We start from the raw sequence: 25,121 nt of genomic DNA on the forward strand, positions 1-25,121 counted from the left end.
CAACAGTATTATATATAAACTGAGATATAAACCTCAACAGTATTGTATATAAACTGAGATAGAAATTCAATAGTATTGTATATAAACTGAGATAGAAATCCCAGCAGTATTGTATATAAACTGAGATATAAATTCCAATAGAATTGTATATAAACTGAGATATCTTAGTTTGTTTGGGTCAGACTCTGTCATTTCAAGGAGTTTTTAAAGCTACAGTCTGGAATTTGTTTTTCAGCCAAAAATGCAGCCCTGCCACTTGTTTGGGTAAAATATTATGACTCAAAACGACCATTGAACAGATTTAGCAGAAACCGGGTTGTACTTATAAAAGATCTCTCCATTGTGGCTCTGGTTGCATTTTGAGAGGAGACTTAACTGTGCTTCCTCCCTCAAAGAGCATCAAGATGACATGGCGCTGCTGCAACCCAAGCGTGAGGAGGAGGAAGTTCTAGATCAGGGTGAGTTAGCATGGAGAATAAGAAATCATTTACTGCATAATGAGACAAATGGCACCCTATTCCCATTATAGTGCTCTACTTTTGACCAGGGCTGTAGTGACAAGTGGTGCAATATAAAGGGAATAGTGTTCCATTTGGGCCAGTATTTTCTAGATGACCTCTCTTAGAGCTGACACATAACACAGCAAAGCACTCTCTTCTAGGACGGTTTCTACAGCAATACCATAGCTTTCTACAGCAATACCATAGCTTTCTACAGCAATACCATAGCTTTCTACAGCAATACCATAGGTTTCTACAGCAATACCATAGGTTTCTACGGCAATACCATAGGTTTCTACGGCAATACCATAGGTTTCTATGGCAATACCATAGGTTTCTACGGCAATACCATAGCTTTCTACAGCAATACCATAGTTTTCTACGGCAATACCATAGTTTTCTACAGCAATACCCCTGTTTTCTACAGCAATACCATAGATTTCTACATCAATACCATAGTTTTCTACAGCAATACCATAGTTTTCTACAGCAATACCATAGTTTTCTACAGCAATACCGCTGTTTTCTACAGCAATACCACTGTTTTCTACAGCAATACCGCTGTTTTCTACAGCAATACCGCAGCTTTCTACAGCAATACCATAGTTTTCTACAGCAATACCATAGTTTTCTACAGCAATACCATAGTTTTCTACAGCAATACCGCAGCTTTCTATAGCAATACCATAGTTTTCTACAGCAATACCATAGTTTTCTACAGCAATACTATAGTTTTCTACAGCAATACCACTGTTTTCTACAGCAATACCGCTGTTTTCTACAGCAATACCGCAGCTTTCTACAGCAATACCGCTGTTTTCTACAGCAATACCGCAGCTTTCTACAGCAATACCATAGTTTTCTACAGCAATACCATAGTTTTCTACAGCAATACCATAGTTTTCTACAGCAATACCGCTGTTTTCTACAGCAATACAGCTGTTTTCTACAGCAATACCATAGTTTTCTACAGCAATACCATAGTTTTCTACAGCAATACCATAGTTTTCTACAGCAATACCATAGTTTTCTACAGCAATACCATAGTTTTCTACAGCAATACCGCTGTTTTCTACAGCAATACCACTGTTTTCTACAGCAATACCGCTGTTTTCTACAGCAATACCGCAGCTTTCTACAGCAATACCATAGTTTTCTACAGCAATACCATAGTTTTCTACAGCAATACCATAGTTTTCTACAGCAATACCGCAGCTTTCTATAGCAATACCATAGTTTTCTACAGCAATACCATAGTTTTCTACAGCAATACTATAGTTTTCTACAGCAATACCACTGTTTTCTACAGCAATACCGCTGTTTTCTACAGCAATACCGCAGCTTTCTACAGCAATACCGCTGTTTTCTACAGCAATACCGCAGCTTTCTACAGCAATACCATAGTTTTCTACAGCAATACCATAGTTTTCTACAGCAATACCATAGTTTTCTACAGCAATACCGCTGTTTTCTACAGCAATACAGCTGTTTTCTACAGCAATACCATAGTTTTCTACAGCAATACCATAGTTTTCTACAGCAATACCATAGTTTTCTACAGCAATACCGCTGTTTTCTACAGCAATACCGCAGCTTTCTACAGCAATACCGACGCTTTCTACAGCAATACCATAGTTTTCTACAGCAATACCGCAGCTTTCTACAGCAATACCGCTGCTTTCTACAGCAATACCATAGCTTTCTACAGCAACACCATAGCTTTCTACAGCAATAGTACGGTTTTCTACAGCAACACCGCCATTTTCTACAGCAATAGTACGGTTTTCTACAGCAACACCATAGCTTTCTACAGCAATAGTATGGTTTTCTACAGCAACACCATAGCTTTCTACAGCAATAGTATGGTTTTCTACAGCACAACAACTATTTATGCTGTATTTTCTCTCTGTTTGTACTGCAAAAAGTAGAACCAAAATTATATAATTTCCATTTCCATTTTCATATTCCATTGGTCAGTGCAACTTTCAACCAATCACATGTTTTTATTTGCATATTCTTTGTGATTGTTCCCTGAGACCATTTTGAAATGTTTCAAACCTTCATTCCTTCTTATTTCTGTAAAAACCCTGAAGAAGGCCAAAAGCCGAAACGCCTTGGTTCTATGTTTTTTTGAAATAAAGAATATTTTTTTCTCCATTTTATTCCATTTGTCGTCCAAGTGTTAATGAATCTCCTCTCTACCTCGGTTTGCTCATCAATTCATGCACCTTGGTTTTAAAGTGAGGTAGTGGCAGTGATCCTTTCAATTTCTGTTTGTAATGAAAGAAAGACTTAATTCGGTCCTAATATGTCTCTGGAAGTCCTAATCCGTCTGTGGTAGAGTGATGACGATGAGGGAAAGGATACCAATGCAATGACATGAGGAATTGTTACTGCGAAGAGACCCGTGTGACAATGTGAGGGGGGTGGCTATGCAAAATAATCAGCCGGGGAAAGCAAAAAATTGTTAAGCTCTCAGAGACCGTGCTGTATAGTAAGTCTGGTTCCAGGGCATTATCATTCCAAAAGCATTAGCTCTCTGCTGTCCTGTAGATCTAGGAGATGAGTCAGAGTTCTCCTGTTCTCTCCCTAACCACTGTGTCTTTGTGTGCCAGTAGGTGTGAGAATGTTGAAGGTAGCTATGAGCGCACTATACCCGACGACGACAGGGGATTGGCTCATCCAAGCCCCCCGTTGCCATGGAAATGCTAAGCTCATCTCACACCTTGTTCAAGGCTATTAGAAGCGGTGGCTCGCTCACTCCCTTTGAATCCATTGTTCTATCTTCTCTCTCCCGGGCTCCTAAGGCAACAACACAGGGGAATATTTAAACACAGCAGATTTGCATAAATCTAGATTGTGTTCGATGTGGCCATTTTGATCACGGTGTTTGGTTTGCGCGTTCACACGTGTCGCTGTTAACCTTTCTGAGAGAGAAAGGTGAGGAACGGCTGGAGTAAAGAAGCCAATACGTGTCATAACCTGTCTGTAGAGTAGGTGGATGAAGGGGAAGATGAGGGGGGGAGTGGAGATGAGGAGAGGGGAGGGGAAATGAGGGGAGATGGTGAGGAGATGAGAAGATGGAGGAATGGGGGAGGGAAGGGGAGATGAGGCGAGGGGAGATGAGAAAATGGAGTGAGGGAGGCAGGGGAGATAAGAAGATGGTAGGGGAGATGAGAAGAGGAGATGGGAGAGGAGGGGAGGGGAGATGAGAAGATGGGAGAAGAGGGGAGGGGAGATGAAAAGATGGGAGAAGAGGGGAGGGAAGATGAGAAGAGGGGGAGATGAGAAGATGGGAGGGGAGAAGAGGGGAGGGGAGGGGAGATGAGGTTAGAAGAGAGGGGGCGAGAAGAGGGGGGAGGGGAAATGAGAAGATGGGAGGGGAGAAGTGAAGAGGGGGGGAGATGAGGAGAGGGGAGGGGAGAAGAGGAGAGGGGAGGGCGCCCTAGCGATTTGCTTTGATCTCACACCTGGGCTGCTATTTGATAATTGCGTCCCAAATGGCACCCTATTCCCTTATATAGTGCAGTAAACAGGGAATAGGGTACCATTTGGGAAGCGTTCCTATGCGCATGTGTTGATCGGAGGCGGAGAACGTCTCATGATGCTGGGTTCTTTTTTCCTGGCATTCCCTGCTGAGATTTCATTTCACGATGGGGGGGGGCTACAACAGGATACAGAACACATTGTATATTCACGAATCAGCATATCCAGACAAGCAAAGCAAGCAAGAAAGTGTAATGCTGTGGAGTCACACAGAGGTGCTTGTCCTTCATCTACCAGAGCAAGGACTACTACAGGAAATCCCTCAGGGCACCGTGAGCCCAGCAGAAATTCTCTTTAACATTCAGGGGTTCTGAACAATTTTTTTTTCAGACCATGAATTAAAATGTGCTAATTTCAAAACAATAGAGGAGAATCTTTGAACAGTTAGATAAAATGTAGGCAAAGTACGCCAGTAGTCATATAGACAAGTGTGAGGATCGGAAGTGACAGTGTTTTGTCAAGTGATATCTCTAATAATCACGCCAGGCTAAAATGACAGGGTTATAACAATTGATAAAGCTATATTTTGTTTGGCTATATTGATAATGTGTTATGCTGTTGTTATTGAAATTGTCAGATCAGGCTCTTTGTTCAGCTGTCGAGCGTCATCAGAGCTAACGATCTATCATGGGACCAAACGAGCAGAGCAGACAATCAAACCACAGAGCAACGTGCTGTAAATTGGCATCGGTTGACTAGCAGACAGTCCCATTATCATTAAGGGGCTCATGTGTCGGCTTTACCAGTTCCTTGGCGGGGGGGGGACGGGCAACTGGCTTGCCTTGCCTTGATACTCTTATTAAATGAGTTGTGACTGAACGAGCGCAGAGCGCTGTGTTGTGGCCAATCGCCAGCTTGTCGGGTATTTAAGATGCCAGATTGCTTCGGCACCGTCCTGGGAGATTCCAGTCTCCATTAGCGACAACATGGCTCCTTTCTTTCTTCCTGTCCAGCAGAACGCATCGTTTCCTGCCCAAGAGCGGGCCCATAATGACGACATGCTGTACACAAGGTCACAAGGTCACGCTACGAGCCCCGGTTGAAGAGCGTGTGAGAGAGCGAGAGCAGAGCAGCTATTAGCCAAGCCAGCTTTGAAACATGAGTGTGCACTAGTACATTCAACATTCCTGATGAGTGGATACTTGGGATACTTGGGTTAGAAACGTAGCCAGGATATATCTAAGACGTCTTGGATATACTGGAAAGCCATTTGAGATCCTAGAGGCCCTAACGGAAGTAATGTACTTTAGATTTATATTGAGTTTTTCTAAGACTCGTAGATACTTAAAATGAAGTCTGGTTGTCTTAATCTGTTGTTTTATCACACATTTCTAAGGAGAAACTGACAGAAAAAAATAAGGAAAATTGAAGCCTAGTTGTTGTGCAAGCTGTTTTTCCCAACAACTACCCCTCACACCTCTATATGTGATGCTAACATCACTAGCCATTGAAACAACAGCCCAGGCAACTGGAATATATTACTGAATACAGAGACAATGCCAGTGGCTCAGATATGACCTTGCCAATACAAAGAGGTGCTATATGCAATATTCTAAGTATTTTTACATAAACTGTATAACGATTTGACTATAGCTACAGTAGGGTATAATTTCTGGGCTCTGCTCTGTTCCGTATGTGGGGGAAAGTTGTACTGTTTGAACAGACTGCGTGCAAACAGACTAATCTATTCGGCTCTGGGAAGTCCATAAATCTGTCACCCTAATCTACTTTGTTCCTTGTTGATATTAGGGGGGGGATTAAGTTATGGGAATCATTTTCAATAAGTGTGCTGTATTTTTATCTGGAATCCTTTTTGGAAATGACAGAAGCAAAGATCTATTATTAGCTGTCATAGCTGTTCTTGGATGATGTCATGCTACACAGTTATGACATCACATTATGCTACACAGTATGTTACACAGTCATGACATCACAGGATTTTACACAGTCATGACATCACAGCATGTTACACATTATGCTACACAGTATATTACACAGTCATGACAACACATTATGCTACACAGAATGCTACACAGTCATGACATCACAGATTTGACATTTCTGTACGAGTTGATGGGAACTCCTGACCTGCCAAATAATAATAATGTAGTTCTACATAGCCATGTGGGTAGTCACTCCCTCTTCCAGAGCCGTGTGGGTAGTCACTCCCCCTTCCAGAGCCGTGTGGGTAGTCACTCCCCCTTCCAGAGCTGTGTGGGTAGTCACTCCCCCTTCCAGAGCCGTGTGGGTAGTCACTCCCCCTTCCAGAGCCGTGTAGGTAGTCACTCCCCCTTCCAGACCGGTGTGGGTAATCACTCCCCCTTCCGTTTGCTTATTTCCACCATGACAAATAGATTAACCTGGTTGCCATGGCTACCAAAACGAAAGCCACGACAACGCATGACCCACCTCCTCTGCTCCCCAGCTGTTTGGGGAGCAGAGGAGAGTTTGCTGGCTGCGTTGTGCCGTGGCACTCACTTTTCTCTCTGTTAGATAAACTCAAGACAGGTGGAAAGTGAGGAAGCTTTATCAAGAGTGCCCTTGAAATACTGTTTGACGGTAGATTTGTTTTAAGATGCGAAGCGGGCAGTTCGTATCCCTGCGTCTTAGTTGGGATCCTTGAGTATAAGTACAAACATGTCAGACTCAGACAAACAAACGCTGCAGTAGAGAAAAGCTGTGGTATCAAACACGATATGCCAAAACTACTGGATAAAATAGGGCTGTCCTCCCCCTTATCAAGCTTCCTTAATGAGGGTGTTGTTTTTTCATTTCTCCATATCAGTAGCTAGGTTTCCATCACTATCTAGGTCTCCATACAATTGGCAACAGATTTTCATGCAAATATTCTAAAATCTGCATAAATAAAGTAAGTGCATTTTCCCACCAGAGATGCGTTTCCATCAAATTGATTTGTTGTGGATAAAAAGCTGTGTGTGATGATGTAGTGCACATTAAAATAACTCTACGGTCAAATTCCAGTGTGCCGAACAAAAAAATACAAGTTAAATGGGTTTCCATTGCATTTTGAACTATACTGATGGTGTTGCGGTATATAGTGTTCAAATGTTGCTGGTACTGCTACTGTCTGTCTGGAATAGTTTGAACACAGCCCGTGACGGGGTTAGCCCTTGTGGCTGGGACCACAGATTGTCCTGGGCTTGTAGCTGTTTAAATCCCTGCTGTTTATTGTGGTTTCCATCAGCCCTGTGAGCTGCCCGGCTGGAATTGCTTGGAGTACCTGCATTAGCCTAGGTTGCTACCATCATGCCGCCCAAAGTTAAAATCAACAACAAGATGTCTACAAGCAATTGTTACAGCAACAGGAACATAGATTCAAGCGATTTGTCCAAATACTGGTGGACTCAACTGAGAAAAGAATGTACGAGAGGTTGACCAGAGAGGTTCAAGGCCTTAAGAACAGTTTGCAGTTCTACAAGGGGTAGGTGGTCCTTTGACCAGAGTGGTCTAGGACATTCAGAACAGTTTGCAGTTCTCCCAGGGAGAGGTGAATGTCTGACCAGAGAGATCCAAGGCCTTCAGAACAGTTTGCAGTTCTCCCAGGGAGAGACTGATGTCTGGCCAGAGTAGTTAAAGGCCTTCAGAACAGTTTGCAGTTCTTACAGGGAGAGGTGGATGTCTGACCAGAGAGGTCCAAGGCCTTCAGAATAGTTTGCAGTTCTCCTAGGGAGAGGTGGATGTCATGAAAAAGCAGCAAGATAACAAAACGCGTAAGTCCACGAGAGATGACCTCAGCACTGTCTATAAATCATTATTACAGTTAACTCGGAAAACAGACTTTCTAGAGGGACAATCCAGGAGGAATAACGTTGTTGTGGATGGCATTCCGAAGTCTCCATAAGAGACCCGGACAGAGTCTGAGAAGAAAGTTTTTAAAAAAAATATCAAAGAAAAGCTGCAGATAGATCATAGAAAGATTGAGGTGGAGCCACGCCCATTGGTCTGGAAAACCTGTGACGAGCCCAAGTGGCAGACCCAGGCCGATAGAGGTCAAGTTCCCTTAGGTTCAAGGACAAGATGACTGTTCTGGAAAGAGCCAAGAACTTGAGGGGAACCAACATCTTCCTCAACGAGGACTTCTCTGAAGCTGTGCGCCAGAGGCGGAAATAACTTATCCCAGCTATGAAAGCTGCCAGAGAGCGTGAGAACATTGTTGACATCAGCTACGACAAGCTCATTGTCCACCCTCCGACCCAAAAGCCGAGGAGGACTGAGAGAGCCAAGCTTCCGGGTCAGTAGCTTCAACCCAACATCACATATACACAACCTGACACTTACAAGAGCCTGATTGGCTGACTATTAGCTAAAGAATGTTTATTTTATTTTATATTATATATGATGTTGATAAGCTACCCAGGAAAAGGCTACGAATAGCCCATATTAATATGCTGTATGTAGCCTTAGAAATAAGGTTTCTGAAATCAATAACTTAATAACATCGGATAACATTCATATACTGGCCATCTCTGAAACTCATACCGATAATTAATTTGATATAGCAATACAAGGTCATAACATCTACAGGAAAGACAGGAATGCCTATGGGGAAGGTGTTGCGGTATATGTTCAGAGCCATATTCCCTTAAAGCTTAGAGATGATCTCATGTCAAATGTTGTTGACATGCTTTGGTTGCAAGTTCACCTGCCTCATCTAAAGCCTCTTATTTTGGGGTGTTGATATGGGCCCCTAAGTGCTAACAGTCAGTACTTGGATAATATGTGTGCAATGCTTGATAGTGTGTGTGATGTTAACAGAGAGGTCTATATTCTGAGTGACCTGAACATTGACTGGTTAGCAACTAGCTGTTCTCTCAAGAGGAACCTTCTAACTGTGACATGACCCAGGTTATCACTCAAACAACTAGAGTGCATACCAATAGTGTTGGATCTGTGACATCCTCTTGTATTGATAATATCTTTAATAATGCTGTAGAGCTTTACTCCAAAGTAATATCAGTTCCCTAAAGCTGTTGTGACCATAACATTGGGGCAATGATAAGGAAAGGCAAAGTGTCAAAGGTTGGGCCTAAAATAATTTAAGAGATCATACAAAATGTTTTCTCAGGACTCTTTTGTTGAAGATGTAAATAAATGTATGTTGGTCTGATGTGTATGAGGAAGTGAATCCAGTTGCAGCACTGGAAATATTTGTACAAGTATTAATGCCAATTGTTAAGAAATTAACTGTGAGAACTCTTAGAGCCCTCTGGATTGATGGTGAATTCAAAAATTGTGTGTTTCAATTAAATTATGCAAATAAGAGGTGGCAATTAAGTCAGGATGCTCAGCTGATTGGTTGACATACTGTACTATGAATTGAGAGATGTTGTGACTAAACTTAACAAAAATAAGAAGACATTATATTACCAAACCAAGATAAATTACATAAAACACAATGGAACAAGACTTTGAAGTTCCTTAAATGGGCAGAAAACCCAATTCATCTCCATCGTTCATTGGCCAAGATAAAGCAAAGCAGTTTGACACATAGATAGATAGATAGATGGAGGTCTTATCCTCTCTTATCCTAACTCATTTGCACATGCTGTATATAGATTTTTCTACTGTATTATTGATTGTATGTTTGTTTATTCCATGTGTAACTCTGTGTTGTTGTATGTGTCGAACTGCTTTGCTTTATCTTGGCCAGGTCGCAGTTGCAAATGAGAACTTGTTCTCAACTAGCCTACCTGGTTAAATAAAAATAGGCCAGGGTGGCAAAGTAATTACAATATAGCAATTAAACACTGGAATGGTAGGATGTGCAGAATATGAATGTGCAAGTAGAGATACTGGGGTGCAAAGGAGCAAGATAAATAAATACAGTATGGGGTTAGATTTAGATTGGATGGGGTTAGAGTTATATTGGATGGGCTATTTACAGATGAGCTATGTACAGGTGCAGTGATCTGAGTTGCTCTGACAGCTGGTGATTAAAGCTAGTGAGCAAGGTAAGAGTCTCCAGCTTCAGAGATTTTTTGCAGTTCGTTCCAGTCATTGGCAGCAGAGAACTGGAAGGAGAGGCGGCCAAAGGAAATCTATTGATTTCACATGACTGGGAATCAGTGGCGGTCAGTTTAAGATGAGGGAGGACAAATTTTATTTTTAATGAGCATGGCCTTATTTCTATTACAGCATATTGGATGACTGTCATTCATATTCTATTCACCCAGCTCTATGTAACAGCGATAGTTTTAGGCTATTACATGATACTCAAATTTTCCCAATACCCATCATGAGGTTGCTTACAAACTAGCCTATAAATGAAAGTTTACAATGTAGGTACACACCGGTCGAGAGAAAATATTTAGTTGACAGACTGTGACACATGGACAGGCAGTGACATATTCAATACCACCTTGTACACTCTTGCCTGTATCTAGCTGATATAGGATTTAATCATTAGTCCAACAGTTGCAAATCCCTGTTTTGTTTCGTTTGCTTCCGTTTAAGAAAACGGTTTTCAACCAAATCGACGGAATGAATACACCCCTGATTATGCGTAAACACAGTTCACTTTCATAGCAGCCACATTGTATTTTTTAAATTATTGTTATTTGAACCTTTATTTAACTAGGCAAGTCAGTTAAGAACAAATTCTTATTTTCAATGACGGCCTAGGAACAGTGGGTTAACTGCCTTGTTCGGGGGCAGAACGACAGATCTTTACCTTTACCTTACCTTTCGGTTACTGGCCCAACGCTCTAACCACTAGGCTACCTGCCGCCTTCTCGCATCTATACGCTCTTCTCCCTTCGCTTGTGAACTTCACAAAACCGCAACACACAGCCTACATCGTTGTCACCATTAGCTAATAGAACTAACGTGTTAGTGTACAGTCACTAAGCAGTTTGTCACTTACATAGGTGGGCCCCAGTGGCAATAAATTAATAAAAAACAAAAACTTACCTTGACTTGCAAGAGTTCCAGTGTTGCGTTGGTTACTCATAGCCAGCTAGCTAACATAGCATCCCTCTTTTTAAGCAAGGTGTTTGCGTAGGCTAAACTAGCTTGCTGCATTTGCTAGTAAACTGAAAGTGAAAAAAATACAATCTCTTTCTAGATTCTCCTTAATTTTGGAAGAAATTAATTTTTTCTAAACTGTTCATCTATTGTCTTTCTCTCTCTTTGAGTCAACTGCTCACCTCATTTTATGCACTGCAGTGCTAGCTAGCTGTAGCTTATGCATTCAGTACTAGATTCATTCTCTTATCCTTTGTTTGGTTGACAACATGTCAGTTCATGCTGCAAGAGCTCTGATAGGTTGGAGGACGTCTTCCGGAAGATGTCATAATGACTGTGTCAGTTTGTGGAAGGTTGTGAGAACCACGAGCCTCCTAGGTTTTGCATTGGAAGTCAATGTACCCAGAGGAGGATGGGAGCTAGCTGTCCTCCTGCTACACCTTGGTGCTACCCTACAGAGTACTGTTGAGACTACTGTAGACCATTGCAAAAAGTGTGGTTTAATCAGTTATTTGGTGACGTGATTATATTTAGTGTAGTTTTATCTAATAAAAATAATAACTTTTTTAATGTTTTACTATTTTTATGAAATTCACTAAGGAGGATGGTCGTCTCCTTCCTCCTCTGAGGAGTCTCCACTGCTGGGAATACAGTTATGCATCTGTTGGTCACAGATACACTTCAAAAGTATGTGGTCACCCCTTCAAATTAGTGCATTCGGCTATTTCAGCCACACCCGTTGCAGACAGCCGTAAAAAATTGAGCACACAGCCATACATTCTCCATACACAAACATTGGCAGTATAATTGCCCGTACTGAAGAGCTTAGTGAATGTCAATGTGGCACCGTCATAGCATGGCACTTTTCCAACAAGGCAGTTTGTCAAATTTCTGCTAGAGCAACCCCAGTCAAATGTAAATGCTGTTATTATGAAGTGGAATCGTTAGGAGCAACAACGGCTCATCCGCGAAGTGGTAGGCCACACAAGCTAACAGAATGAAACTGCTGAAGCGTGTAGCTTGTAAAGATTGTCTGTCTTCAGTTGCAACCGTCACTACTGAGTTCCAAACTGTCTCTGGAAGCAACGTCAGCACAATAACTGTTCATTGGGAGCTTCAAGAAATGGGTTTCCATGGCCGAGCAGCTGCACAAGCCTAAGATCGCCATGCCAAGCTCATAGAGTGGTGTAAAGCTCGCCGCCATTGGACTCTGGAGCAGTGGAAACGCATTCTCTGGAGTGATGAATCCTGCTTCACCATCTGGCAGTCTGACGGACAAATCTGGGTTTGGCGGATGCCAGGAGAACGCTACCTGCCCCAATGCATAGTGCCAACTGTTAAGTTAGGTGGATAAGGAATAACGGTCTGGGATTGTTTTTCATGGTTTGGACTAGGACCCTTAGTTTCAGTGAAGGGAAATCTTAACGCTACAGCATACAATGACATTCTAGATGATGGCAACAGTTTGGGGAAGCTTCTCTCCTGTTTCAGCATGAAAATGCCCACAACCATATAGAAATGGTTTGTCGAGATCGGTGTGGAAGAACTTGACTGGCCTGCACAGAGCCCTGACCTTTGTTTTGTCGACTTTTAAAAATTTTACCGACAAATTAGCTGTTTTAATCGCGTAAAAATATTGGATGGAAACCTGGTTAGTCTCTCTCTGTCTCTCTCCCCCTATCTCTCTCTCTCTCCTCATACAAACACCCACATACTCACACATTCAATCACTGTCATTTTGTTCTTTCCCTCCCTCTCTCTTCCTATCCCCCCCTCTCTCCCTCCTGTACCTCGGTCTCCCCTCCCCCCTCTCCTTCTCTCCCTCCCTCCCTCTCTCCATCTATCTATGTCTCCCTCCCCCTCTCGCTCCCGGTCCTTCTCTCTCTCTCTCTCTCTCTCCCCTCCTTCCCCTCTCTCTCTCTCGCTCTTTCCCTCTCCCCTTCTTTCCCTCTCTTTTTCTCCTTTTCTCTCTCTGTCTCACTCCTCTCTCTCCCTTTCCCCCTCTCTCTCCCCCTCCCTCCCTCCCTCCCTCCGTCCCTCCCTCCATCTCCCTCCCTGAGAATCTGATCCTCTTATTATCTGGGCCTCTCCAGATCGGGACAGTTTGATAAATGGCTGGCTATATTTTCCTTTGCTGTTATTAGGACACAAATCCACTAGCTGTCATTCAGGGCTTCTGGTGTTGTCTGTGTGTGTTTGCCGATCCTGCCTCTGATGAATGGGCTCAATAAATAAGGAGCTGCTACAGTTCATATATCACAGTGGGTGGAGCTCAACTACTGTATGTGTGTGTGTCTCTGTACGTTAAAGAGGACTCCCTCAACCGATAAAGACAGAAAAAAGGTGTTTATGAGAGATTAACGTTGGAATTGAGCTACACTTTTTGAAGGAAGCTCTCTTAAACACACAAGGGATGACCGATCAAGAGAATGGATAACTGTGATATTTTTTTCCTCCTGATACTGTAGCATTCTGTTATCAGCACCAAACTAGTTTAAAGGGTAGGACACATGAGTTTTTACTCAACATTATAACAACAGTGTGATCAAAGACTTAGTTGTAGTTACGATCTGGTTACCTATAAGTACAAACAGTTCATGTTTTTGGGTTATTACATATTTATTAATGACCTTATTTCTGGATATCTTCTAAACTACCCACAATGTGCTATTTCTCAACAACATATGGAGGATCTACTCTGTGCTACCAAGTTTGTATGCTAGCTCTGTAGCTAGTTCAAGCTGGTTAAGGTTAGCCACTAGCCATGCTAGCATGTACGATGAACAAAAATATAAACACAACATGCAACAATTTCTCAATGAGGGACATGTCTGGTGAGTATGAAGTCCATGGAAGAACTGGGACATTTTCAGCTTGGAGGAATTGTGTACAGATCCTTGCGACATGCGGCCATGCGTTATCATGCTGAAACATGAGGTGATGACGGCGGATGAATGGCACGACAATGGGTCTCAGGATCTCGTGTACGGTATCTCTGTGCATTCAAATTGCCATCGATAACATGCAATTGTGTTCGTTGTCCATAGCTTATGCCTGCCCATACCATAACCCGACCGCCACCATGGGGCACTCTGTTCACAACGTTGACATCAGCAAACCGCTGGCCCAGTGAAGCGCCTGCTTCCCCCTCGCTTTGGTTGCTAACTCAGCCTGCACTCTTTTAAATGTTTTACCATCAGATGGGTCCCAGCCATCAATCTGTAAGTCTCTGCTCTCTCTTTGCTTTTAATCTGCGCTTATGTTTTGGTTGTATTGTGTTAGTTGTTCTAGCTGGTCTCCAGTAGTTCAGCTTTAGTTTGCCAACCATAACCGTAGTGGTTGGCTAGGCTAATAGCTAAATAACTAACTTTAGCTGGCTGGCTAGCTAGCTGCTGGCTAAGATAACTGCATATAGCTAACATTCTTTGATAAATGAAGCTGTAAGCTAGGTGTTGACTCATGCACTGCTAACGTATCGTTAGTAGCCTGGTAGGGCTAAAGTTAGCAGGCTAACAGGGCTAACGTTAGCAGGTTAGTTGGCTAGCAACCTTTCAAGTTGATTTCTAACATTTCAAAAGTATTTGCTGAACATTTGAATTAAAACCTGTAGTCATGAGTGCAAACAATTTGGTTTAATTTGAAGTTATACATTTCAAGTTATTTCTATTGGAGTTTGCATTATAGTGGATAGGCTGGCTTGCTGGGTCCTCCATATTACATCAATCCCCGGAAAACATTTTCCGTCATTTTCTTTGTCATTCTTCTGAATTCTGATTAGCTCTATGTCATAAAAAAAGAAGAAAGTCTTGGGTCTTTTGATGCATATACTAATACAAATGTTTGTTACATCTGGTTACATTTATTCTACCTAACCTTTTAATATGAACCTATTAAAAACGGGCAGAAGCCTCTTCTTTGAAATGCAGCATGTGTGTGTGTTTGTGCAGCGATGCAGTATGTCAGAGTTCAGTGCCATTGTCTTTATGGGATGTGATTGCTGTTCTTGCTTTTAGATGTGACCTTTTTACTCTGAGAAATTGATTATACGCCGCCGTAGATGTAGGGTGGCTTTCCAGAATGCATAGTGGTCTGAGACACTGTCACTTCCCATCGCAGCTGTTAATGCAATGAGTGATCGCACACACACAGCGATCCAGTCGGAACACTCCCTGCCACCCGTTGGCTAGCTTGGTGAAGAATTTAGGCCTCGCCTAGATGACAGTTTAACGTAGGCATACCTAAGAAGATATCATAACCACAGTGTTCTGTATTGTATACAGGATGTGGTCTGTTAGTCTTTTTGAGATTTTTTCGTAGCACAATATATTTATTTGTAGTACAATGACATAATTTGAAAAGGGGTTGTTACATTTTATGTACTGTGCACTTTTATGTACTGTGAATTTTTATGTACTGTGCATTTAGCCGCAGAAAAGGATAGTACCAAAAATGTTACAACCCCATACTGGTCAAAATGCTGTGAGTTAAAGGAAAGGTTCACCCATTTTTAATGTTCTATTGTTTTTATGCATCGCTGAGTGATGTTCTATCGATTCCCTGGGTCATTTCAAGTTTTCACGTCTATCTGAGTTATTGGCATTCAAGCGGGCAGCAATTCGGGCCGGTATGACGTAGCACAGTGATAAAGTCTCTCTCACTACACTGGAAGTTGATAGGAATACGACTTTTACATTGTGAAAACGTCTATCATACATGTCAGATTTCAATACTGGCTGATGTCATAACTCGGGAGGATGTCTTCTCATATTTCTTGCGATATTCCTACCTGAGAACTTTGTAATTTAATGGAGGGTCTAGCACATTCTTCCTATCTGTCTGTCTGTTTAGTCCAGGGTGCATTGCAAGGTGCCATTGTCAGAGATATTATAGAAAGGAGATTGGAATCAAATGAAAGAAGGAGCGTATAATGCCCCACCCAGCAGGCTGTCGACCAATCGCATTCCCGTTGTCATGCTGCGTCACGCAATTGCTAAGCTATTGGTCAAGCGTTCCCTTCTCCAAAGTATGTCGATAAACGTGCCTATTTTCCTCTAAAGTATGTAATGTCAGAATTCCAAAGCTAGATGATATTACAGAGAGCCAGTTAATTATCTCACATCTCTGTAAAGATTTGCGATGTTGTACTTCTTGGTGACGAGATTTGTGCTCATGTTGGGTTTTTGAGCTAGCGCCCAATAGACTCCCGTTCACGCACTACTTGTCCCAGAATCATCCAGAATGCACCATGCGGCCCATTGACGTAGCATGGGCTTTGTTTTCCATCTCCTCAAAGTATGTCTGCTCGTTGCGAATGTTAGACTCCATTCTGTGAGGCATCTTCAGGTTGAACATGGTGAGATTGGGGACTCCTAAACTGATGTGCAGTTTGTTTAGATGATTTTACAGTTAACTAGCTACTTTACATGCTGATATTTTTATTTGGTGTTATTGTGTGTAGCTATGTTTGCTAGCTTGCTAGCCAGCCAGCCCGTAGGGAGAGCATTACATAGTTGACTTGAGCTGAAAAAGATTTCCACAATGATTTTCCATGTTGTTACCAACCTTATTATTACGCTAAAATGAAACATTTGTTCACAAAAAAAATATTGTTCTCACATATTAGTGTTAAATTAAAGGAATGAGTGGTTTTTGGTGGATTTTTCCATTAATATTTGTGAATTTAGCATTTTAAATTTTGCCAGCTATCCTTTTAACTAACGGTACGACTGCATGCTATATCACACCTACCTTTGTCTGTGTTTCCTGCTAACACCTTGTTCCAGCTGCGTAGCGACACTATCTACAATGGAATGCACTTACACTTCTCCTCCTTCCCCTGTTTTCACACTTCCCATGTTTCCCCTTTTCTTTCATTCCCTTCCCTTTCTTTTTCCCTCCTTTTGTCTGCCTATCTGTCTGTCTGTCTGTGTGCAGGTGACTTCTATTCCCTTCTGTCCAAACTCCTAGGCGAGAGCGAGGACGTAGTCCACGTGCATAAGTATACGCCCGGCGAGGCGCAGAGTGCCCAGGCCAAACTGGTGGCTCAGATTGATAGCATAATTCAAAAGAAGGACCTGGGATGGCCCAGTCCCAGGCTAGGCTTCCTGGACAGAGAGGATGCTATACTGGTGAGGGACAGAGTGCACAAGTTTCACCAGTTAGAGGCTACGGCCAGGCCTCCCGGGAGCAAGCTAATGCCAGCTAACGCCCTGGTCGAGATTGACGATGATGATGAAGAAGAAGGTGGGTTTTCCAGGGGGGTGACATCAACCGTGTTTGAAAGACGTCTTTTTGCTTTGGCATGTTTCAATTCCAAGGCATGCCCTTATGTGATTTCAAATTATTATTATTTTTTACATTTATTATTATTCCCATGTCCTCCCATTTCATTGCGCTCATTAATCAGGTATAGTGAGGTTCCACATAATCACCCAGTGTTGGCGCTATAGCCTACATGCTGATGAGACTGGAAGTGTAGCTGGTCCAGGGATAACTTTAGGCTCTGAGCGAACTGGTTCAGATTAAGAGACTTGAAGGAAAAGGCTGATTCCAGACCAGTGTTTAGCATGCCCAATTTTGGCTCTATTCTCAGAGGTGATTTGATTGATTGATTGATTTATGGATTGAAATTATTAGACCATTTAAAAAAATACATACAGTACATAAGTACACAAAGCTTAAAGGAGTTGAAATAAGACTAGATTAGGACTTCCTGGTGTGTTTCTTTCCCCTTTGTAACATCCCTCTCTTTGTTGTTAAAACAAAGCTTGCTGACAGCTGCAAAAAAATCTAATTGAACGTTTCGCTTGAGTAGGTTCCCTTACTCAATACAAATTGAGTTTTTTTTTTTTTGTCTTTTGTACCAACCAGCTGTTAGCGAGGCGGAGCTCTTGTTGTGACTTGCTCAATTCCAGTTTCCATGTCAAATCTCAAACGACATCAGGGATACGTCCTATCGGCCCGCCCGTCCCGGCTCTATCAATCCGGTGTGGAAAATCCAATTACCAACACAAACGGGTGTAAATTAATTTGATTTCATGCATATGCTCCTGTTTTTGGGGGCGGTGGAGAGAAGACCGGTTGGAGCGCCTTGTTGTCTCCCGGCCAGACTTTAACCAACTAATTGCCATTCCTCTCCACATCATACCATGACTTATTCATACAGCAGAGAGGCTTTCAGCTGTTTGAGGGTTGGTGCCCCAGTCATACCTTTGAGTGCAGAAACTGCCTAGGGAAGTCAGCCAGCCGGCGTGGAATGGAGTTGCAGGCAGTGAATGTTGGCATATTGAACATCGACTGGGTCGTGTGGTATTTGAAGATGTAAATCTGAGTTTTTCTGTGAAAGAGGATATTTGAAAAGGGCTTATGTTCTTCTATATGACGTCTTCATATTCATTACGTAAGACCGACATAAGCACTTTACATAATCATTCATTACTTGTCATGAATCGAATTGAAGTAAACATTTTGTTATTGTGAATGTGAAACCCTTTTTAGGCTTTGGCCTAGTGACTTTTCAACCACGTTTTAAGCAGATACTAAACCCCCTCAATGATTCTTAATTGAAAATGCCATCCCTGCGACATGATAGGTTCTTTTCAATCATCAAACCGTTTTAACAAGGCAACGAAGTGTCCTGAGGTGTTCACTACACCTGATTGCTTATCCAGTGCTGGTGTTTACATTCAACTGGACGTTTGACCTTTTGACCCCATTTACAGTACAGTAATGCCTTCTAGCCAAATGTCGGTCCAACCAACAATTCACAAAGTCTCTCTTGCAGCCGTTGATGTTGTTTTGTTTTTATTTATCAGAAATTTGCAGAGTATGTTTGTGGTTGTGTGCGACATGCTCACGCTTCATTATTCTGTAGATTAATATGATTACATGCATCATTACATGTTATTGCACTCTGCCATGTCTTATTAGCCCTATAATGAAAACCTCAATGTGGTTTCATTTCATTAGCTAAACTGTTGCAGTTAATTTTTATCCAATGCTAGCAATTTCGAAAATGTTTTTGGTCGAGGGCCATAAGACATGCTTAACATAAGCTTTGTCTCATTATGTATTTACTTATGTCTAGTAATTGTCTACAGTGAATGGTCTTTGACCTAGTTACCATATCAACGAGAGAAGAGCACGAGCAGGAAAATCCACTCAAGCAACTAAATGTGAATAGATTTTTCAGGCTAATGCCTCAGTAGTAGCCAGAAATGTGTTTACGTTCACTTCCATTAGACTCACAGCAACCTTTTGTTTGAGCTCAGCGGCCTATCATCCTCCACTGTCCTCTCAAGCAATGGTGTCTTGCTGAATGCAGATGTTTTTTATTTTTTTATTTAACCTATATTTATTTAGGAAGTCCCATTTGAAGTCAGAATACTTATTTGACAAGGGCGACATGGCAGTGTACAGTGAATGTCAAATCATTCCACTTTAGATTAATCCAAACTATTAGCAGATTATCAGATTATTAGGAAACAGTGGGTGATGACGGGAGACAAGAGATCATTGCACCGGGGCGCCTAGGAATCTATTTGGTTTACATTACCCCATGCTAACGAACGACTTGCCAGGTGTCATTTTTCCCTCCTTTGAAACGACCCTATGGTATTGTTAAGCTGACCACAGGTTTCTGGCGTTCCTCTCTCTCTCTCTCTCTCTCTGTGTGCGTGTGTGTGTGTGTAGAGTACCATCTGGAAGAGGTGACGGACTGGCCAGAGAGCCCACTCCAGCTGGGTCAGGTGTCCGGTTTGGCCCTGGACTCAGACGACAACCTGGTCATCTTCCACAGGGGAGACCACCAATGGGGGGTCAAGTAAGTAGCTATGATGATGTTACATATACAGTCGTGGCCAAAAGTTTTGAGAATGACACAAATATTAATTTCCACAAAGTTTGCTGCTTCAGTGTCTTTAGATATTTTTGTCAGATGTTACTATGGAATACTGAAGTAGAATTACAAGCATTTTATAAGTGTCAAAGGCTTTTATTGACAATTACATGAAGTTGATGCAAAGAGTCAATATTTGCAGTGTTGACCCTTCTTTTTCCAAGACCTCTGCAATCTGCCATGGCATGCTGTCAATTAACATCTGGGCAACATCCTGACTGAGGGCAGCCCATTCTTGCATAATCAATGCTTGGACTTTGTCAGAATTTGTGGGTTTTTGTTTGTCCACCCACCTCTTGACGATTGACCACAAGTTCTCAATGGGATTAAGGTCTGGGGAGTTTCATGGCCATAGACCCAAAATAACAATGTTTTGTTCCCCGAGCCACTTAGTTATCACTTGTGCCTTATGGCAAGGTGCTCCATCATGCTTGAAAAAGGCATTGTCATCACCAAACTGTTCCTGGATGGTTGGGAGAAGTTGCTCTTGGAGGATGCGTTGGTTCCATTCTGTATTCATGGCTGTATTCTTGGCAAATTGTGAGTGAGCCCATTCCCTTGGCTGAGAAGCAACCTCACACATAAATGGTCTCAGGATGCTTTACTGTTGGCATGACACAGGACTGATGGTTGCGCTCACCTTGTCTTCTCCGGACAAGCTTTTTTCCGGATGCCCCAAACAATCGGAAAGGGGATTCATCAGAGAAAATGACTTTACCCCAGTCCTCAGTAGTACAATACGTGTACCTTTTGCAGAATATCAGTCTGTCCCTGATGTTTTTCCTAGAGAGAAGTTGCTTCTTTGCTGCCCTTCTTGACACCAGGCCATCCTCCAAAAGTCTTTGCCTCACTGTGCGTGCAGATGCACTCACACCTGCCTGCTGCCATTCCTCAGCAAGCTCTGTACTGATCCCGCAGCTGAATTAGCTTTAGGAGACGGTCCTGGCGCTTGCTGGACTTTCTTGGGCGCCCTGAAGCCTTCTTCACAACAATTGAACCGCTCTCCTTGAAGTTGTTGATGAGCCGATAAATGGTTGATTTAGGTGCAATCTTACTGGCAGCAATATCCTTGCCTGTGAAGCCCTTTTTGTGCAAAGCAATGATGACGGCACGTGTTTCCTTGCAGGTAACCATGGATGACAGAGGAAAAGCAATGATTCCAAGCACCACCCTCCTTTTGAAGCTTCCAGTCTGTTATTTGAACTCAATCAGCATGACCGAGTGATCTCCTGCCTTGTCCTCGTCAACACTCACACCTGTGTTCACGAGAGAATCACTGACATGATGTCAGCTAGTCCTTTTGTGGCTGAAATGCAGTGGAAATGTTTTTTGGGGATTAAGTTTATTTGCATGGCAAAGAGGGACTTTGTAATTCATCTGATCACTCTTCATAACATTCTGGAGTATATGAAAATTGCCAGCATACAGAGTGAGGCAGCAGACTTTGTGAAAAATAATATTTGTGTCATTCTCAAAACTTTTGGCCACGACTGTACTGTTATACTGTTTCCCTACTGAAATGTTTATCCGAGAGAGGACCACTGTCTTCTTTATTTAACCAGAAGATCTCTTAAAGGTGCACTCCAGGATCTTAAGCACAACAAATTCGTAAACATATTGCACAAATTGGGTAAAGTAGTACACAAAAAACGGGGACTTGTTTTGAGAGTACTTCTTTAAAGTTCTAAAGAGATACCTGGCAAGAATGTCAGTAAAGAAATGTATTACAGTGTGTAGGCTACTGAGGCCAAACACAACACAAACAACTCTCTCAAAGACAAAAACTTTTACAGTTTGCATTCGATGTTTCCCCTTAAATGCACTGAGAAGCGGCGCACCGCCGCTACTAAATCGTGGCTGCCACTGGAAAAATTGTTTACAGTAAACTAGCATTAAAACTGTCAAATGTTCTCTGCTCCATGGCAAAATGTGTAGATGTGCTTTAAAACAGCAAAATGTTGTCTCTGCTGCCAAGAGAAGGGCCTCTAAAATCGTGCCATTGCCCACGCCAGGGTTTCCGTCAGCTGCTAATGGCCGTAAAAAAAATACATAGAAAAGCCGATAAATAAAATTGGCACCAGCCAATTGTCCAGCAGAAGGAAAAAAATCCCATTGCGAAATAATGCTTTTTAGCCTATTCAAAATCAAATTAGTTTATTTATTGGTTTATTTATTTATTAATTGGTCACGTGCGCCGAATACAGCAGGTGTAGACCTTACAGTGAAATGCTTACTTACATGCGCTAACCAACAGTGCGATTTTTAAGTAAAATAATAGGTATTCGGTGACGTAAATACCAGTTGATGTAAATATATTTGACCAGTCAATGCTTATCTGTCTATGGGTTAATTAGCATAATTCCTTGGAATTAAATATGCCCGTGTCATGTATCTTATTTATCACACATACAGCATACAGAGCCTTTTAGCTGTAGCTGTTGCTCTTAGCCTACTGCTATGTGTGCATTGCTGCACTAATAATGTTAAGAAATAATGGTTTATCAACATTAAAAAAATTATAATATAGCCCAGGCCTACTGGTTGTATGAATTTGTGATCTATCGTCCCACAACAGTCCCAATCTGTTTAGGCAAGATCGTTCTTGACAAGCTGACCAGTAGAATAGGTAAACTTTTCTGCTATGGGGGAAAGTAGATTGACAGGGGCTTATAGGTGGCGTGTCGATTAAGGCTAAGGGTTAGGGTTAGTAAATTATATAGCTTGATTAGCCAACTTCTGTCTCTACATAAAATGATTCAAAATAGCCAACTAATGCATGATTTGGCCAGAGGATCATTAGCATACCCAAGCCTTAAAAAATTGCATTGCCTACAGTCTGAGCGAAAGGCAACGTGCGCAATTTGTTCAGCGTGCGTTGCAAATTCCAAATACAGTTGAAGTTGGAAGTTTACATACACTTAATTCATTAAGTCATTAAAACTTGTTTTTCAACCACTCCACACATTTCTTGTCAACAAACTATAGTTTTGGCAAGTCGGTGAGGACATCTACTTTGTGTATGACACAAATAATTCACTGTATCACATTTCCAGTGGGTCAGTAGTTTACATACACTAAGTTGACTGTGCCTTTAAACAGCTTGGAAAATTCCAGAAAATGATGTCATGGCTTTAGAAGCTTCTGATAGGCTAATTGACATAATTTGACTCAATTGGAGGTGTACCTGTGGATGTATTTCAAGGCCGACCTTCAAACTCAGTGCCTCTTTTCTTGACATCATGGGAAAATCATAAGAAATCAGCCTCAGAAAAATCATCAGAAAAATCATTGTAGACCTCCACTAGTCTGGTTCATCAATTTCCAAACGCCTGAAGGTGCCACGTTCATCTGTACGAGCAATAGTACACAAGTATAAATACCATGGCACCACACAGCCGTCAAACCTCTCAGGAAGGAGACGCCTTCTGTCTCCTAGAGATGAACGTACTTTGGTGCGAAAAGTGCAAATCAATCCCAGAACAACAGCAAAGGACCTTGTGAAGATGCTGGAGGAAACAGGTACAAAAGTATCTATATCCACAGTAAAACGAGTCCTATATTGACATAAACTGAAAGGCCGCTCGGCAAGGAAGAAGCCACTGCTCCAAAACCGCCATAAAAAAGCCAGACTACGGTTTGCAACTGCAAATGGGGACAAAGATTGTACTTTTTGGAGAAACATCTTCTGGTCTGATGAAACAAAAATAGAACTGTTTGGCCATAATGATCATTGTTATGTTTGGAGGATAAAGGGGGAGGCTTGCAAGCCGAAGAACGCCATGCCAACCGTGAAGCACGGGGGTGGCAGCATCATGCTGTGGGGGTGCTTTGCTGCAGGGGGGACTGGTGCACTTCACAAAATAGATGGCTCATGAGGGAGGAAAATTATGTGGATATATTGAAGCAACATCTCAACACATCAGTTAAAGCTTGGTCGCAAATGGGTCTTCCAACTGGACAATGACCCCAAGCACACTTCCAAAGTTGTGGCAAAATGGCGTAAGGACAACAAAGTCAAGGTATTGGAGTGGCCATCACAAAGCCATGACCTGAATCCTATAGAAAATTTGTGGGCAGAACTGAAAAGGCGTGTGCGGGCAAGGAGGCCCACAAACCTGACTCGGTTACATCAGCTTTGTCAGGAGGAATGGGCCAAAATTCATCCAACTTATTGTGGGAAGCTTGTGGAAGGCTACCCGAAACGATTGAACCAAGTTCAACAATTTAAAGGCAATGCTACCAAATACTAATTGAGTGTATGTAACCTTCTGACCCATTGGGAATGTGCTGAAATAAATAATTCTCTCTACTATTATTCTGACATTTCACATTCTTAAAATAAAGTGGTGATCCTAACTGACCAAAGACAGGGATTTTTTTTACTGGGATTAAATGTCAGGAATTGTGAAAACTGAGTTTAAGTGTATTTGGCTAAGGTGTATGTAAACTTCCGACTTCAACTGTAGATGATTGTTGAGTTGCTACTCTCAGTGAAAAGGCCCATCCATGCATATCGCACTATTTCAAAAGTACAATCACGGGAAAACATAGTTTGAGAAGAAAAGGGCTATTGCTATAAAAAGAAGACATTGAAAAGACTCTAATCTGTCATTCAGTAATTAAAATTATCAACTTAGTGGCCTCCCGGGTGGCGCAGTGGTCTAAGGCACTGCATCGCAGTCCTAGCTGTGCCACCAGAGACTCTGGGTTCGAGCAGCCGGCTGGGACCGGGAGGTCCATGGGGCAACGCACAATTGGCCTAGCATTGTCCGGGATAGGGAGGGTTTGGCCGGTAGGGTTATCCTTGTCTCATCGCGCACTAGCGACTCCTGTGGCGGGCCGGGCGCAGTGCGCGCTGATCAGGTCACTAGGTGCACAGTGTTTCCTCCGACACATTGGTGCGGCTGGCTTCCGGGTTAGATGCGCGCTGTGTTAAGAAGTAGTGCGTCTTGGTTGGGTTGTGTTTCGGAGGATGCACGGCTCCCGACCTTCGTCTCTCCCGAGCCTGTCTCCAGTCATATAAAGTGTAGTTGAATCGCTTTAAATATGTTTTTCCCAATGCAAAGAAAGACGACACGTTAACGTTATGTTGTCAGTCATGCATTGAATGGTCTATTTTGCGAACAGTGATTGAGATATATTATTATCCTAAATTATGACTATCCAATCTACTCATCACATTACCGTTACAAAAG

The 25,121-nt window shown here is 42.3% G+C and overlaps 1 protein-coding gene across 5 annotated transcripts in view; it reads left to right on the plus strand.

Moving 5' to 3' along the window:
• Positions 1-25,121, plus strand: part of pam (peptidylglycine alpha-amidating monooxygenase) — a 126,973-nt gene that overhangs the window by 72,650 nt on the left and 29,202 nt on the right. For 4 of the 5 annotated variants that reach the window (XM_024381497.2, XM_024381498.2, XM_024381499.2 and 1 more), the window contains exons 15-17: positions 396-458; positions 16,965-17,273; positions 19,722-19,851. In XM_024381497.2, coding sequence (XP_024237265.1) covers positions 396-458; positions 16,965-17,273; positions 19,722-19,851 — 502 coding nt within the window. The remainder of the gene's footprint in view (positions 1-395; positions 459-16,964; positions 17,274-19,721; positions 19,852-25,121) is intronic. The other variant, XM_024381501.2, reaches the window with a different exon arrangement.

Source organism: Oncorhynchus tshawytscha, linkage group LG20 (assembly GCF_018296145.1).
Source record: "Oncorhynchus tshawytscha isolate Ot180627B linkage group LG20, Otsh_v2.0, whole genome shotgun sequence".
NCBI classification, from domain to species: domain Eukaryota; kingdom Metazoa; phylum Chordata; class Actinopteri; order Salmoniformes; family Salmonidae; genus Oncorhynchus; species Oncorhynchus tshawytscha.